General features: G+C 36.5%; 2 protein-coding genes across 2 annotated transcripts; one reads left to right on the top strand and one right to left on the bottom strand.

The window, feature by feature from the left end:
• The first annotated feature begins 1355 nt into the window (after nt 1-1355).
• LOC112506663 (transcription factor MYB3R-3-like) lies at nt 1356-12751 on the top strand. Its single transcript, XM_025110880.1, has 9 exons — nt 1356-1533; nt 1964-2124; nt 2865-2916; nt 3342-3399; nt 7529-7623; nt 7727-7830; nt 8096-8224; nt 10481-11562; nt 12510-12751. The coding sequence occupies exons 2-8, from the start codon at nt 1976-1978 to the stop codon at nt 11532-11534; spliced, it is 1641 nt and encodes a 546-aa protein (XP_024966648.1). The 5' UTR covers nt 1356-1533; nt 1964-1975; the 3' UTR covers nt 11535-11562; nt 12510-12751.
• A 640-nt stretch (nt 12752-13391) lies between these two features.
• On the bottom strand, nt 13392-16682 carry LOC112504706. The gene is made up of 5 exons (XM_025108648.1): nt 16167-16682; nt 15112-15169; nt 14923-15040; nt 14718-14835; nt 13392-13680 (listed from the first exon to the last, which is right to left on the bottom strand). The coding sequence occupies exons 1-5, from the start codon at nt 16680-16682 to the stop codon at nt 13630-13632; spliced, it is 861 nt and encodes a 286-aa protein (XP_024964416.1). The 3' UTR covers nt 13392-13629.
• Between the last annotated feature and the right edge of the window lie 338 nt (nt 16683-17020).

Genomic DNA, 17020 nt, shown 5'->3' on the forward strand with positions numbered 1-17020 from the left:
TAAATATTTAATTGATTTATCCATTAAATATGTTGATACAAATTGTCATATTTAAAAAATATACAATAATTGTTGATTAAATAATATTTTTATGTTTCATTATTTATTAAAAAAATTCCCGTTTTATAGTTTCTAGGTAACTCTATTTCATCATTAACATATTTATCGTTAACAGTTTCATTATGTTTCATCATTAACAGTTTCATTCTGTTTCATCATTAACAATTCTAAATAGTCTATTATTCCATCATTAACAGTTTCACAATGTCCAATGAAACATGTTCAAGGGATTAAATGCGGGAAATGATATTTCAATGGTCGCAACAGTAATTTCTTCTTGTTTTTCCACCGAATAAACCATTTTTTATTAGGCTTATTCACCGGTTGACATCCATAGGATGTGAGGGAAACCGAACTGATCCAATCATTCATTGGATATTAGATTTTGTCAACCAATCTGATCCAATCAACATTGGTTGGGTTCCATCAATTGGATACTTTTTGGATATCTATCGGATATCTAATGGATAATCCGTTAAGATTAGATTCATCCAATATGCTAATTCAATCCAATTCTCCAACAATGATACAAATTGATTAATCACTTTTAATACGTGTTAAAACCAACACAAGGGAATTTAAGAATTCAAAGCCTCACAAAACACAAATTCCGATTTAAGCAATTTAAAAATAAATTAATTRGATGATAGTTGGATAATGGTTGGATGAACAATTGGATGGTCATCGAATGATTAATTTGATGGATAATTGAATGTTGATYGGTTCGGGACTGCCGTYCAAGWATCTACTGATCCAAATTGAATGCTGAAAWTTTCAATTYGATATGATTCAATTATGRTYGRTCGGTTCTAATTGTATCAATCGGTTTCAATTGGATCGGTCGATTTTCTACRCACCTCTACTTTTTATATCATTAAATTACTACCAAACAGTTATATATAATTGACTGAAGAAGTTATTTGTCTCATTAAACTAATTAATTTCCTAACAAACATGTGTTTAGTCTTAATTAACAAAAATCATAATTAATTATTTTAAATATATAATTAATAAAATAACAACGTTAATGGCATTCGTCTGACTGCCACTCAGGTCAATGAGAGCATCCGACGGCTGTAAACACATTCGAGATTTAACGGACGGCTCTTAGAGAGTTGTGTGCCGTTTTATTTTTCTTGAGGTTCAAACTCTTTTAACGTTAACGAAAACCGTCACTGACCGTTAACTACGGCCACTGTTTTAAATGCCTTTTACTCATCAACGTCGCTAAACGGCGACGTTGGTCATCATCCATTGTATTCGTTAGAATACAAACCAAAATTTATACGTTTCCTGTTCTCTTCTCTCTCTCTCTCTCTCTCTCTTTCTCTCTATATCTCGATCTTTCAACGGGCAAAGGTTTCCCCTTCTTTCTTTCTTTATTTCGAAACGGAACATCTCTCCAACTGATGGTTTCTATTGGGCTGTAAGGAAGGAGGGTTCTTCATTAGCTTCACTTCTCTACTATCAGGGGTTGGTTTCTTTTAGTTTATATCAAGGAATTATTAGTCAAAACCATTCTAATTTCTAGACGTTTTTGTCTCTATCAATTCGTAGACTGTTTCTTTTTCTCGTTTCCTTTGATCAATCAGTTGGTGTTTGTTGATTTTAAGTAGTTCTGTTTCTTTGGATTTTTGATTTTTATAGGGTTTTTGTGTGCTAATTGTTTGAATCGTTTTATAGAAGGTGGAATTGAATTGGGTTTAGCCACTTTGATCTGATTTGTTTTTAGTTCTTAGATCTGGGTTTATTTGGTTGGTATTTATTGTTGAATTACTATTTGAGTTTATATGGTATTTAGGGATTCTGATTATTTGTATCTTGAGAAATATGTCCGTTGTGAGGGTTTTGGTRTTATGAAAAGTTAATGGTTTCTGTACTTTATCTTGGGGGTTACATATAGGAAGAAATAGATATGGGTAAGGTGGAGTTGCTGGAATGTTGCCTTGAAAACAAGCAATCTGCAGCTGCATCGAGCTCATCCCTCTCCGAAGGTAGTAGCGGCATTGTTTTGCCGAAGTCCCCGCGGGTTTCTAGTCCTACCGCCACATCCCCACCTCATCGGTATGCTTCTTTATATTCACTTGTATCCAAATTATCTGGTATTCATCTTGTTGTAAGTTGTTTTGTTTAACTAAAYTGCATTTGTGCATGTGATGCTAAAAAATGGTGATAAATAACTTATAATGTGTCTTTTGACATTAATCTTTTTCTAAGTTGTGGCAAGTGAATTGAGATGCTAAAACTTGTTGGAGAATCTGAGCCCGGCTCGATTMTTTTAAGTAGGACTGATCAGGATCAGCTTAGAATGAATCTATTTCTAAGTTGGTGCATGACTTATGTACTTGCATTAYTGTATGTTCTTTGAATATCACGTTTTTTTAGTTATGGGACAGTAACATTATATTTGCTGTATTTTTGGAAATTGAAGTCTTGTGAAGATATGTTTTATATATGAGGTATAAGTTACTGTTCATGTCTAGTTAGGTAATATTGTTACACAAGGATGCAAAACCTKTAAGGACATTTATGCCTTATAATAACATACCAAGCATGTAAAGCTTATAGCCATTATTGCATGATCACTTGCTGTACATGTCTAGTTAGGTAATGTTGTTACACAAGGAGGCCCAACCTTTAAGGATATTTATGACTTATAGATGACATAAAAGCATGTAAGGCTTATAGCCATTACTGCATAATCATTAGCCTATGTTTATTTATTCTGTGCCCACCTAATTTATTTTCTTAATTGATACAATCCTCAAGTTCCTTGCATTGATGATATGATTTTGGAATTATAGGAGGACAACTGGACCTATTAGACGAGCAAAGGGGGGCTGGACCCCRGAGGAGGTATGCAGTTTGTTTGGAGTATGCTGGTATTCAATGTGATGTTGGTAGTAGTACCCTCYCATTCTATGCAAATTTGCTTGAGTTTTGAAGGAATGTTCTAGTTGTGATGTAGAAGAGTCATTATTTCTCATATATAAAATTATGGACTTGTGCTTAAATTAAACAAGCATTTTATATTTTTGTGCACTGTTTTGGTGTTTTACATGCAAAAAGTTGTATAAAGAGATGTCAAAGGAGATTCTAACAACTGAAACAAATCCTCCTACATCTCTTCTACAGTTGGGAAGTAGCATGCCTTATGTAACTGCATGTTCACACACTCACACACACGTATATATATATCTTTGTAATGTGATAATTTCTTTGTAAATTAATAGCATGTCAAGTGGTAGCTTTGTTTATAATCTTTCTTTGATTTTTCACAGGATGAGACGCTAAAAAAAGCWGTAGGGGTTTTCAAGGGTAAATGCTGGAAGAAAATAGGTGAGATTCTTCTCATTGCGTTGCTCATGGCATCTACTTATATTTGACTTGGCACGTTAAGTATGTTACATAKATTTATTAGGCCTYTTGATAACATAATAGGATGCTTAACACCTTAAGGTTGGTAATAATAGGATGAAATATTTCGATAGTCCCTTRGTAAGATTCTGAAAATTAGCCCTTYGAGTGTTGTAGCCAACTAGGGAATATGAGGAAATATCCCGTAGTTGTTGTAGTTTATAAGACAGTGCATCTTTCATTGATGGTTACTAAGCGCATGGGAGGCAATAATCATTGGCTAATAGCTAAGGTTCTTGTTTGACTTTTTGCTTAAGTCAATCATATAGCCCTTCGTATAAGTACCTGTTTGTATTTCCCCCCCTCCAAAATCCATCTTAGGGGATATTTACCAAATTTTCTATATGGATAAATCTGTCTATCTGGATAAATTTGTCTGTCGGGGTAAAAATGTGGTGTTGGTATTTCTTTTACCTGAATCAATGGTCACTGATCTACCCCTCAAACAAAAATGTGGTGTTGTTTACTGTTGTTTACCTTTTTTGAACATGTTTGAACCAATTTTTGTTTAACTAGTTCAATCAAAATCAAACCAAAAAAGCTATTGTTCATCAAACCAAAAAGCTACCATTCATCAAACTATTTGAACATCAAAACATAATAATCAAACTATTTAAAMATCAAAAGTTTACACCAATTGAATCAAAATCAAAACAAAAAGCTATTGTTCATCAAACCAGGAAAGCTACTGTYCTTCAAACCAAAAACCAAAAAGCACCTACCCTAAAGAATCCACACAAACACAACAATATGCTTGGAATCGATACATGAGAAAGTTACCCTGAAAAACAGCAGCTTGGAAGATGAAATCCCCAACACCTTTAGCCAAAAAAGAAAATGGAACCACAAAATCATGAAATCCAACAAAAAAATTGAACTTTAAAATCGGAAAATCCTGGAAATCRTTCACCTTCAAGTTCCTAACAGAAGAAATTCATCGAAGAAGACGACGAAGGAAATCGATCTAGATGATGAGCAAGAAATCGGCCGTTAATGGCTGCTTCTTGGGTTTGGCAGACTTTTGCTGCTGCTACAAGCTTCATTGCTTATGTGCTTTTTTGTGTTTTTTTCACGGTGGCAATTTGCTGGCGGAGTTCACGAAGACTGCAGTTGATTGATGGGAAAGTTGATAACCTTGAAGGGCAAGATGAAAATTTCCAAGGTTCTTAAGGTTGGGGATTGCAACCAAGAAATCCAACAGTTGTGTTCCTCTACCAAAGTCCCCCTAATCACCTGTCAGAGAGGTTTTCGAAGGGATTTCACCGTCAAAAGCCAGCAKCTATATGCAGATGGTGCCGTCAGCTGTGAAGCGTAGGAGGAGCAGGGTAGAACTTAGAAGCGTGTTTTTTCATAGGGTAGAGGAGGTAATTTTTATGGTTGAACCTGGACAAGCGACCTTCATTGGCTGTGCAAATAAGCCCATTACGTTTTTATTAAGCCCCAAGTAAACACCTCAATTTGGCTGTGTGAATAATCCCTTTAACACCTCAACATCCCCTTGGTTTTCTGCGTTGAAAGTCCCAATCACATGCAGAGTCATCACAAAATCAAGTCAATTGGTATTGGAACAGTCCAATCTACCAAAAGTTCTTCCATGTGAAACCACTGGCAAGTTTTATTCTTGTTTGATGATTGCTTTTGTTTTTCCAAATTTATATTCGAAGCTGYTCTTCTATCTTATCTTCGAAGTTCTACTATGCTTCTAATTCTGTACCAATTCCATTGCTTTCAAATCTAGAGATGATTGTGCCTTCAGATCCAATCTCCTATCTCATGAAGTCGAGTTCTGTTTTGAGGATTCACCTAGTCCATGTGAACATCTGATAAGAGACCTAGTTCTGTTTTATCATGTCGTGTTCGAATTCAGCATCAGATATGATGTGTACAATCTTCAAGAACCACTTTCAAATCTAGTATACTTGTGACATTTTAGGTATTTGAGTGCAATTAGATGTCAATGTAGAAATAGTGGAGTTACTCTTGATTTGGTTTGACTTCTTGGATCAGATCCATTGGACTCCATTAGGCTTATTGCTTCCAATCTAATAGGTTTATAGGTTTATAGATAAATGGATTTTGTGTTTCTGGCCCTTGATCTCGATTGTCATTCCGTTAAATCAAATTGCATCCTTAGCAATTTCCTATGGCTAAGAATGCCAAAAAGTAGTAGGCTGAATGACCTCCCTGGAGAGTGAAATGCACACAACTGATAAGTGTACTGTTGTGATTGATGCATGTCAAATCAGAACCGCACCCCAGAAGCTGGATTAGTTTGTGGGTCGACCAAAATGGTAATTGAAGAGGAATTCTTGGATATCCATCTCAGAGACCTACAATGAGGATGATTTGAATGAAGATTCTGAAGGACCTCATATCTTTTAATGACATGTTACAAGTTGAGAAGACTTGTGGAAGAATCTTGAAGCAAAGGCCTATATATGATTAGAATACTGTGATAAGCATACTCTGGCTAAGGAGTTTGACCCTGTGGAAAATGTGGTTGACTAAATATTTGAGATAAATTTCTGCTTTAATCAATTATARATCCATAACTATTGGCTATGATGTGAAAACGTTAATAAAAGGAATTGATAAATTGATGCTCAACATTTTGATGGAGGACTYGACAGATGTATGCTTAACTTGAAGCCATTTATTAAGTGCTTATCTAAATGTGTGCACACCTGTGTTTGCTGTTAGTGATCCTACAGGTCAACTTATGGTGTGATACATCAGAATGTTATCACTTGTGGACTTGATCCATTTATCAGTGACTGGATTGGTCTTGGAAATTTTGAAGATGGAATATTTCGATGTATTTGATAATTAGGGAACAGTTSCATCTCCATTCTTTACAACATATCTTAGTGCCACCATAAATTCCATTGCATCTTTGGCAGCCACATTCCTTTTCATGTTCTTTAACAAAGATAGGACACTCTATTGCAATATTTTAGAAAATGGTATGAACAAAGGTTGGCAATTATAGGAATATGAGGGGAAAAGTTCCGCCTTGTTTCAATCAATGGAAAGGTGCCAATATTGATAATGCAATCAGAAAATGGAAGGAGAAAAAGCTGCATCTTTTCCCAACTTTGTACGCTTAGGATCACTGCTAATATTATACCAAGAACATGGAGACMATTATCACTAGCTACTAAGTTCAGGTACTTGTTTGATATTTTGCTCAAGTTAACTAGATCATTGTCCATCCAAATATCAGTTTACTAGCAGGCGAGTATTGAGTTTATGGAATAGAAACATGGATGTCGATTTCCCCTCCAATATTGATGTTTTTATTAAAAGATTAGCATGGTGAATGTGTGTAACTTTTCAGGTGACTTTTTTTGAAAGGAATGGTGTTGGTCAACAATGGTGTTGGTCAACAATGGTGTTGTAAGTCGATTAGTTTTCCTGACCTTGTGGGCATGGAAAATATGTTAACTTTTGAGTTAAAAAGCTGTAGTGGAAAGTGCTTGATTTGAGGTGTATAGATAGGCTAGTTAAGTTGTTATGCGGACCTAGTAGTGGAGGACCGGGCCTTATTGTTCTTGGAGGMCCATCACYGGACCAATASGGGGTATCGCGCTTAACGCGCATAACTTTTGCTACGGGTCTCCATTTTAGGCCCCGCCTACAGGATTTTTGAGGCCTAAAAACTTGTTTGAACATGTCTTGAGACACTTTTGTGTTTTTTGCTATATCTTTTATTTTCCGTTTTGGCTTTTATGTTTGGCCCATCGTCGTCTCTTCCAGACCCATTTATGTTTGGGACTCTTATTTACTTGTTGGTTGGGTAAGATGTGGATGATCAATCAATCAATACAGAAAATTTCCATTTCCATCCAAATTCTGAGTTCACTTTGGATTCGAGTTTGAGCCTAAAGCTCAGTATTCGTTGAATCAACGAGCTTTAGAAGAGATTGATCTGGGTATTTAGAGAATCAACCGGATTAATCTTCGATTCAGTTATTGTACTCTGCATCAAGTTGCCTTGCTCAATTTTCTTGAATARGAATGGGGTTTGCTTATGGATGTTGCTGTTTTGCAGCTGAATATTTTCCTGATAGATCAGAAGTCCAATGTCTGCATCGCTGGCAAAAGGTTCTTAATCCAGAACTTATTAAAGGTCCTTGGACCCAAGAGGTTTGCACCTGATTCCTTCCTACTTTCAGTTGTAGCATTTTTGCATAAACTCTTTGAAACATTTGATTTAAAAAATGTCTTGGTCTCTGTTCTTTTGCTGTAGGAGGATGACAAAATCGTTGAGTTGGTGAAAAGATATGGGCCCACAAAATGGTCTCTCATAGCAAAGTCTCTGCCCGGTCGTATTGGGAAACAATGCCGTGAAAGGTATTATAATGATTCATTGCTTATGTTAATGTTTTGATTACTTTTTTCGTCCTTCAATTGTTATTTTAACTTGGGTTTGTTGTTTCTTTCTTACTTAAGAGTTAGATCAGCCGTGTTTTMCTGTCATTATATTGGATTACACATAATCATACTTGCTATACATTTAATATCTATTCTTTTGTCTATCAGATCTTCAAATCATTAACTTCGCTGCATTTTTTTCCATGATTATGTTATCTCTGAAGACGACTACAAATTATTTCAGGTGGCACAATCATTTGAATCCGGATATAAAAAAGGATGCTTGGACCCTGCAAGAGGAGTTGGCCCTCATGAATGCACATCGTGTGCATGGAAACAAATGGGCCGAAATAGCAAAGGCACTGCCTGGAAGGTGATTGTTTACGCCCCCTGTGTCTGTAGTTCTATAATTTCACCAAAATACATTACTGAAGTCAGGGGTGGACCTAGAACTTTTTGTAGGGGTGTGACAACAAAATTTCCGTAATGTAAACTTGAATAAAAATTAGTTATAGTTACAAAATACACTACAAAACTAGGGGTGAGCATAGGCGGGTACCCGCCCTTTTTGACAGGAACCGGAACCGGCGGTTCTTGAGATATTGGAACCGGAACCAGAACCGGTTAGAGCGGTTCTTAAATTTTTGGAACCGGAACCGCCGGGAACCGGTTCCGGGTACCCGCTTCCTAAAATATTAAAATTTTGTTATTTAGAAATAAAAAATAAAACATTGCCAAAACTCTAATAAATAAGCAAGAATACAAATTATAAAGAATAATGGTTACAAATATTGATTAACGATTACAAACCATAATAGACTAATAGAAAATGTTCAATGTTTAACGATTACATACTATAATGGTAATTGTTCAAAGTTTAACGATTACATACTATGAATCCAAGTGAACACACAATTTGAAAAAATACGAATCATTTTATATGAAGAATTTAGATGAAGAATGAAGATGACGACATGYTTTTAAGATGTAAACCTAATATAAATTTGGTATTAAAAAATACCGGGTACCCGGCRGGTAACGGTTCCGAAAAATTGAGAACCGGAACCGGAACCATTCTCAATCGGTTCCGTATTTTAGGAACCGGAACCGGAACCGGAACCACTCATATCGGTTCCGGTTCCGGAACCGGTGGTTCCAAGGTGGTTCCGGTTCCGTAACCGGGTACCCAGTTCCGCTGCTCACCCCTATACAAAACACTATGAAAAACTAAGCAAACTWGGTTGGACTGGCTAAGGGTCTGTTCGGTTGGTTTTTTATTAAGTCATGTATGTAAAGTTGTCTGTGTGGGTTAATCTGTCTGTCTAGATTGAGAAAGTTTTTGTTTGGAAGGTTTTTTTCATTACGGAAAGAGTGTGCTTTTAATTGGAAGGGACTGGTTTGGAAAAAGCTTGTTTTTCTGCATAAAGCTCACCCCTAAAAGCTTACTGAATAAGCCACGTTCTATATCATTAAGKGCCTGTTTACTTGTGGCTTAATGAGCTTAGTGGGTAAACCGGCTTATTCGCACARACAAACAAGGCTGTTTACCTTGGGCTTATTCGCTCAGAAATGGGCTTATTCCCCCAGATGAAAAACATGTGTTGTCCAGGTTAAGCCAGGTAAAAGACTTGTCCTACCCTTACACAATAGTCACGCCTCTCTCAAGTCTCTTCTCCATCGATCCAACACCCTTCGTTCTCTTCTCCATCGATCCAACGCCCTTCGTTCTCTTCTCCATCGATCAACAAGTAAACAGGCCCTTCTCCATCGATCTCTTCTCCATCGATTGACTGTTGCTCTCTTCTCTACTCACTGTAAGGTGTAGGTCCCTTTTGCTCTCAAGCTTTTTAGAGAGAGAAATAGGGTTTTAGAGCGAGGGACCAAGGGTTTTTAAACCTCCCTCAAGAACCAATTATTCAATGGAAGAAGCTTCATCACCATTGTCGCAGCCTAAAAAGAGAGGTAGGCCCTTGGTCTCTTCTCCATCGATCGACGGCTGTTGCTCTCTTTTCCGTCGATCGACCATACCTGTTGCAACGAGTAGAGCGGCGAAGGCGACGAAGACGAAGGCTCAGACCGGTCGCCAGTGACGAAGCAAATAGGGGTGGCGGCAAAGCAACCGGAGATGGCGGCAAAGCAACCGGAGATGGCGAACACCAAACAGGCGAGAGGGAGGATGAACAGGCAAAAATCAATTTTATGGTATATATAATGGAAACAAGAAATTTCAAGCTGCAGTTTGCATTTTTTTTTTTTTTGGGTATTTGCTGTTTGCTTAAGGTTTTCTATCCTCAGGGGTAAATTGGTTATTTCTGTTATTCAGACTGTTATTCAGATAGAAAAGTAAACAGCAACATAAATTTATCCAGACAGACAAATTTATCCAAACAGACAAATTTATCCATACAGAACTTAATAGAAAATTTAGTAAACAGCCCCTAAGCCACTACCAAACAGTCATGTATAGCTGACTGAATAAGCTGCGAGTCCCATTAAGCTCATTAAGCTGTTATCAAACAGGCCCTAATTCATTGATGGGCCGTGGGTTGGGTTTGGAGGGCTGCTTATTTTGATTAAAAAAACATTGCAAAATGTTCTCATCTTTGTTTACTTAAATGTTCTCATGCAGGACTGATAACGCAATAAAAAATCATTGGAATAGTTCCTTAAAGAAGAAGTTAGATTTCTATTTGGCCACGGGGAACCTTCCAACTGTTCCAAAGAATGAGAATGGAGGTGGAGATGTAAGCAAACCAGCTTCAACCGGAAAACTGATTGCTTGTTCAGTTACAACTGCTCGGACCTCACCAGGAACTGCAGAACAACGAAAGGTGGAAGCAGATGCCGCAGATGATCTAGAATGTTCTACCCCTTCTCAAGATGTAGATGCTTCATCAAGTTTTGTTCCAAGTGGCTCTACTGATTCCGAAGCCATTGGAAGCAAGTCGCAACCTTCAAAGTTTGATCTTAGTCACCTTAGTCGAAATTTGGTTCCAAAGTTCGAAAGTTGCAGTACAATCAATGACAATCCGGAGCCGTTGAGTATAACACCAATACAAAGTCAGTTTCCAGCTTAYGGTTCTTTATATTATGAGCCTCCACAGATTGGTAGTTTTATGCCAACCGAGTTGGGTGTTCTGTATATGCCGTGGAACTGCCGGGAGTATAACTCAAATCCAATAACGTCACCTCGGTGTTCCTCAACTCCGCCTTATGCTGAAAAATGTAGCAGTTTACATGCACAAACCCCAGAATCCATCTTAAAGATTGCCGCTAAGAGCTTTCCTAATACGCCTTCCATATTAAGAAAGAGAAAAGATCAATCATCTCTTTCATTTCACAAGATTCTGAAGGCTGATGAAGTAGCAACGGTTTTAACTGGCGATAAAGAAAGAAAAAGTAACGATGATTTGGAGGAATCCGAGTCATATGGTGGAGGTTCTTGCGGGAGTGCTGATAGTCTTGGCAATGGAGTCGAAGGTGGGCTAGCTAGTGTTAATAATACGTACAATGCATCTCCCCCTTATCGATTAAGGTATAAACGGAAGTCCAATAATAAGTCCGTGGAAAAGCAACTTGAGTTCAGATACGTTGAGGAGTCGTGCAAGAGTGAACCTAGATCTGCAGATTTGGCAGTGAAAGACGACAACTCTGTAACCAAAGCATGTTCAAATGCATCATAATCATTGGCTGTTGCTTGTGCAAGAAACTGTAAGTGTCTTTATAGTTACCGATTCCTAGAATTTTTTTCTAAATAGTTCATGTTTAACTATGCTCAAATCCACAATCAGGGTGAGTGATTTTTTCTGGCATTTTCTAATGGTTATTTTGCAATAAGACTAGAAGTACTATTTACTAGAATTTCTTGGCCTTGCATACATTGAAGTTTCGTGTGATTTTTTCCGGCATTTTCATCGTTTTATCATCTATCTTTATAAATCTTATATATAGAAATATATCATCTATGGCTAGAATTTAATGTATTGATTAACATATATTTGTTTCATACTGTGATTGTTTTACATGTAGTGGATGCACCATGTGAAACTTTTTGGTGTTTGTGAAACAAAAAATACAAGTAAACAAGTTTCACATTGTGAATCGAATACATATGAAACAAACACATTGTGGAATAAACATATGTTAATCAATACATTAGGTATTATACTTGGATTGAAAAAAGATCATGTGAAATGAGAACTTAAAGTAGAAGTTCTCACGATCTCATAAATTTTAGAGGTCTCAAATGATCAATCCCACATATATATATATATATACATGATCATTTACAAACTCAATAATTCATACAAACTTACAAGCCAGTTTTCATGTGTTTAGGAAACATGCGTGAAAATACAATGTTGTTTCATTTGTKAAACAACGATCAAGATTGTTTTGTGTATGGAAAAATGCAGTCGTGAATGTTTCACATGTGGAACAACAATRTATAAACATATGAAACAACACATAAAAACTGGTTTATAAGTTTGTACGGATTATTGGGTTTGTAAAAGAATGGGACTCGACTTTTGTTCAACTACTACTTGTTCTTGACCCTATTCCAATGAATTGTTGTCATATGATTCTTTGTTGTTCTTGATGGTTTATGAGGAGTAAAATCCGAGTTTCTGATTATGTCAAATTTCGTTCTGTTTTAGGAATCGCTGGATGGCGCTTGGATTTCTGTACGAAGGATTAATGCCACGTTGTACTTAAGAGGATGATGGTTCCGAAACACACCTTTCATTTGAACAAAARCGATCAAAGATCTTTGAAAATATTATTAAAATTATATGCCTCAAAATAGATTTACATGTCTTTTTATTTTTTATTTTTTATTTCTGTGTATGGACAGGATGGAATTTAATTAAGGTAGAGCTTAATGCAGATTTTGATTACTCACAAGGACTAGTAAAGATTTATTAACATTTGAAATATGAGAAGTTTGTTGTGTTTGGTTRGCTGAATGGAATATGACACCAAAAGCACAGGTCATACAGCCACACCATTTTTTATCATATGATTGAAGGACAATTTTTTTAAATGGCATGACGGCAAGGTCAAACCTCAAGTCTTAGGAGCCATGACAAGACGACGGTACTTTTCAAGACGTGACTTAAGACGGCAAATCTTTATATGATATATAATGATATATGTACTGTGTACATATTTTTTTTTACCGTTAATCAATAAGTCGATTACATTAAACAAATTAAATTAGATTATATACTAAAAACTAAAAAGGTAAGAAAAGTAAAATTTCACGTTACGAGAACTACACATCGGCCATGAAATGTCACAAGCTTAACATGGAGTGAGACACAAGTCTTGAACCACGGTGCRCCAAGAGAACTGCCGTGAGACACTTTATAAATGCAATTGTAATGAYTTTTTTTTATGTAAGCTTATGTTTTAGGCACTAAGCTTTCAAAATTAACAAAYAAGGGAGTAATTAAGGGACTACACTTTCAATCTATATTTATGGACTTCTCACAAGTCAACTGGTAAATTTGGCTAGGCATCTGGTATGCCATTTCCAAACACCATAACCAGTAATGAATGATGAGTACAAAATGACCATTTTGCCTTGTAGGCTAGCGGCTGATTTTCGACCCAAATTACAGTTACTGCACATCCTACGGCTAAAGTTGTCAACTAGTCGTTAGATAACTCTTAAAAACATTGGTGAGCTTTGGAGTCGGGTCACAAAGTGTGTGTSTATATTGAGACCAGTCGATTTTAACCATATATGTATGGCATGAAGTTGGTTTCTTTTATTTATCTCTGACCACCGACACCAGGACGGTACTCTCCAATCCCTAGCAGGTCCTGCAACACATAAGAAACATCATGAAGAGCRTCTCCAATYGGATGTCCTTATAAGCAAAAAGTATAGCGACTTATATAAACAATCATTGGAGAAAGTTCTTATAAGTCGACCATATTTTTGGAGTTTTTKWMCAAGAACCTTGGTTCTTACTRACATTCTATTAGTTTTTTATATATTTGTTTTACTTTTATATCCATATTATTGTTGATGAAGTAATACATGAGACACACCAAAACGAGGTTCTTATTAGTCACTACCATTGTGGAGTTYATTGTAGTTTTTAATTTRCTGAGTTGACAATGGTGTGACAAAAAGAGTGTAAAAATGAGGTTCTTATAAGTCACTCCAYTGGAGATGCTCTTACTTCCCAATAATCAGACTTCAATCTCATTCCTAACTTTAACCCAAACAAAACCATATCATATCAACTTCCCACATGCTCAAAAACCACAATTACCAAATCTTYCAACATTTTCCATTTTCCCTGTTGGCATTCATCATCTCAAATTCCTTCTTTTCAGCTTAATGGTCAACTATTACTAGTTTCATTAGTTGAATGTCGGGGTTCTCTGAAGGCAGCAAAAACGCGCATGGGTGGAATTCAACATTATAGAAACCATAGTCCATCCCCGTATGTTACTGTGTACAGAAAATTTAAAGGTTGAACCATGAACCTTCTGTCCAAATTAAGTTGACACGACTAATACAGTCGCTCTATTGATAGAAACATATGGATTGATACATGGAAGTAGACTAAACAAAGGAATAGTTCACAAACTAGTTCATGAAACTAACTTGGAATCTATGATATCTAGTCGGAGATGATCTAAAAGCATACAAAGTTTATGAATGTTAATTGATCTATGCTTCACTTGATACAATGGTTAGTTGCTAACCAAAGTGTTAGAGGATGTACTCCTACTCTTTTGATTTAGTGGCCTAGACTAATTGAAGCAATGAAGGGACGCATACCGCCAAAGTGGTCCTATGCAGGGAATATTAGAATACAGATGAATTCGTATAGAGAGAAATTTACCTGGCATGCTTTATTTTTTGCCCTGGTTTCAGCCGTGCTAGGAATATCGTGATTTGGTTTTATAAATTTCTTCTCACGTCTATCACATGATCCCCATCCATCCGARAACCTACCCCCTCTAGAACAAATAAAAAGAATTGTAAGAAAATGAACAATAGAAACCAACTCTGCAATCTCATACACAAATTGAAGTAAAGAAACATACTGCATATGTGCCCGAACRATGAATTCAGCACGCTGAACATTACGATTATCATCAAACTCTATACTCTTATCTTTAATTTCATAAGAGATGTTGAAAAAACATGATATCTTTCTCCAACCTGTTTTTGCAATCTGAATACTTCAGCAACATTGTGAGGACCAAAATGAATTAGGAGGTGAATAATTTTACCAGACTTTTTGATGAAAGGATTCCCAGAGATTAGAGTATAGTCACCCTTCTCCAGAATCTGCAAACAGACAATGAAATCTTTAGTAACAACCATATAATAATAAGAGAGAACCAAATTGAACGCAATGTAGCCACTCTAGGTGTTGCCATCTGATGGTTATTGATGCGGATTTCTATACTTTCGCTTAAATCAGAGGACCTTAGTTGCTGCTATCAACAAAAAAGAAGAGCAATATTCTCCTGATGATGAAATGGTTCTATAGTCTCTTCTATCAAAAGTCTGATGGTGAAGTGGTTCACTACAATCTGACAAGAAGCATATATATATGGTTTTATGACCAACCCTTGCATACATTACTGGTCTCCAGTCTCTACTGTCTTTTCTATCAACTCCTTTAACCAAAATCGCCAGCAAGCTCACACTTAATTTGTCTCAAGCCCTAGGGAAAATCGCAGATATCCAAGCCCTGAACCACAATAAACATTCTTGTTTATATATCTGCTTTATCTTAGATTCCTTATTTGATTTGTGCAACCACTTTTGATCAACTTTAAGAAATTTGGATCAAAGACTTTCACCTGACCCTGCTTATAACATGATATGCAAAAGGGAAGATTTTAACCCYCCAAAAGTTAAGACAAAGAAACCGATTCTTTGTCCAAATGCGTGAARAAACGAATACCTTCTATGTCAAACACTAATTGCTAGCACTTTCCTTCTTGTGACACACGGTAATGGTGATTCATTTTGGTCCACAATACCTACTTTGATTCGAATGTACAAGATATTTGCAATGATTATGGAAGTATTTAGCTATGGTTAACTACTTCTATTAATTATGAAAGTACTTTCTCATTTGAGGTTCAACATTTTACCTGCTTCACTCAATTTCAGGAATTTTTTACAAATTTACCTAAAGAAATTCGGTTTAGAACATGAAAACTAGTTCATCCYATGTCAATTAACACTAGAAGTTTAACTCATTTTTGGATCGGATAACATATATGAAGCAATTAACAAAAAAAGGAGAAACATGATCATGATATGTACCGACCGCCATAGCAGCATTCTGGTATTCTTTGAAGAGAGCAACAGTAGGGAATCGACCAGACAAGCTATGTGTCATCACCGAACAATCAGAAGAACAATTATTTGTAGGACTCTGAATCGGATACTCCGAACAACTCGAGGATGGCGTGGTCGGCGTGCGCTGCACGTGCTTCACCATAACAAGAGGAGCAGGAGGAGAAGTTGTTTCAGAGAGACATAACCTGGCTATCTTCTGCGGGCGTTGGAGAGTGTAACTCTCCTCCTGCAGTACCTCCCCGTTGGCTATTAGATGGCTTCTTGGGGTTCTGCTGCTGGATGATGGCGATGAAGAGGTAAACTTTGAAATGATTGGAAACTTCAGTTTTGGAGAATGAAAGCGATTATTATAGTTTCGAGGTGGGACGGCTTTGAGAGATTTAGCGGCGGAAGACGACGATGCGACGGCGGAATCAATTACGGCCCACAGAGCTTCGTCGTCGAGATCCTTGTCATCTAGGGTTTGGCTCATCGGCGGTATCATCTCTGCAGAGATGGAAGAGAGAGCTCAGCAGCAAAGCCCGCCAGGTAATATTCAAAAACCTTAATTATGCGATGTCGTTTAGTACAAATAAATTGATAAAGCCGACAAGAATCGCGTCAAGTTTTCAAATTTAGGGGACATTCTTCAAAATAAAAAAAATATTAAATTACATTTTTATAAACTAAAAGATACTCTTGCAATGCAATAAAACATATATCGATTTTAATGTTTTGTTTTACTCCGTCTATGTAGATTTTATAATATTGTTTTAATGTGGTTTTAAGAAAGGAATAATGTTTTTATATTTGAATAACATATAAATTTRAAAATATCATAAA

Source organism: Cynara cardunculus (genome assembly GCF_001531365.2).
Source record: "Cynara cardunculus var. scolymus isolate 2C chromosome LG 2, CcrdV1, whole genome shotgun sequence".
In the NCBI taxonomy this organism is placed as follows: Eukaryota; Viridiplantae; Streptophyta; class Magnoliopsida; order Asterales; family Asteraceae; genus Cynara; species Cynara cardunculus.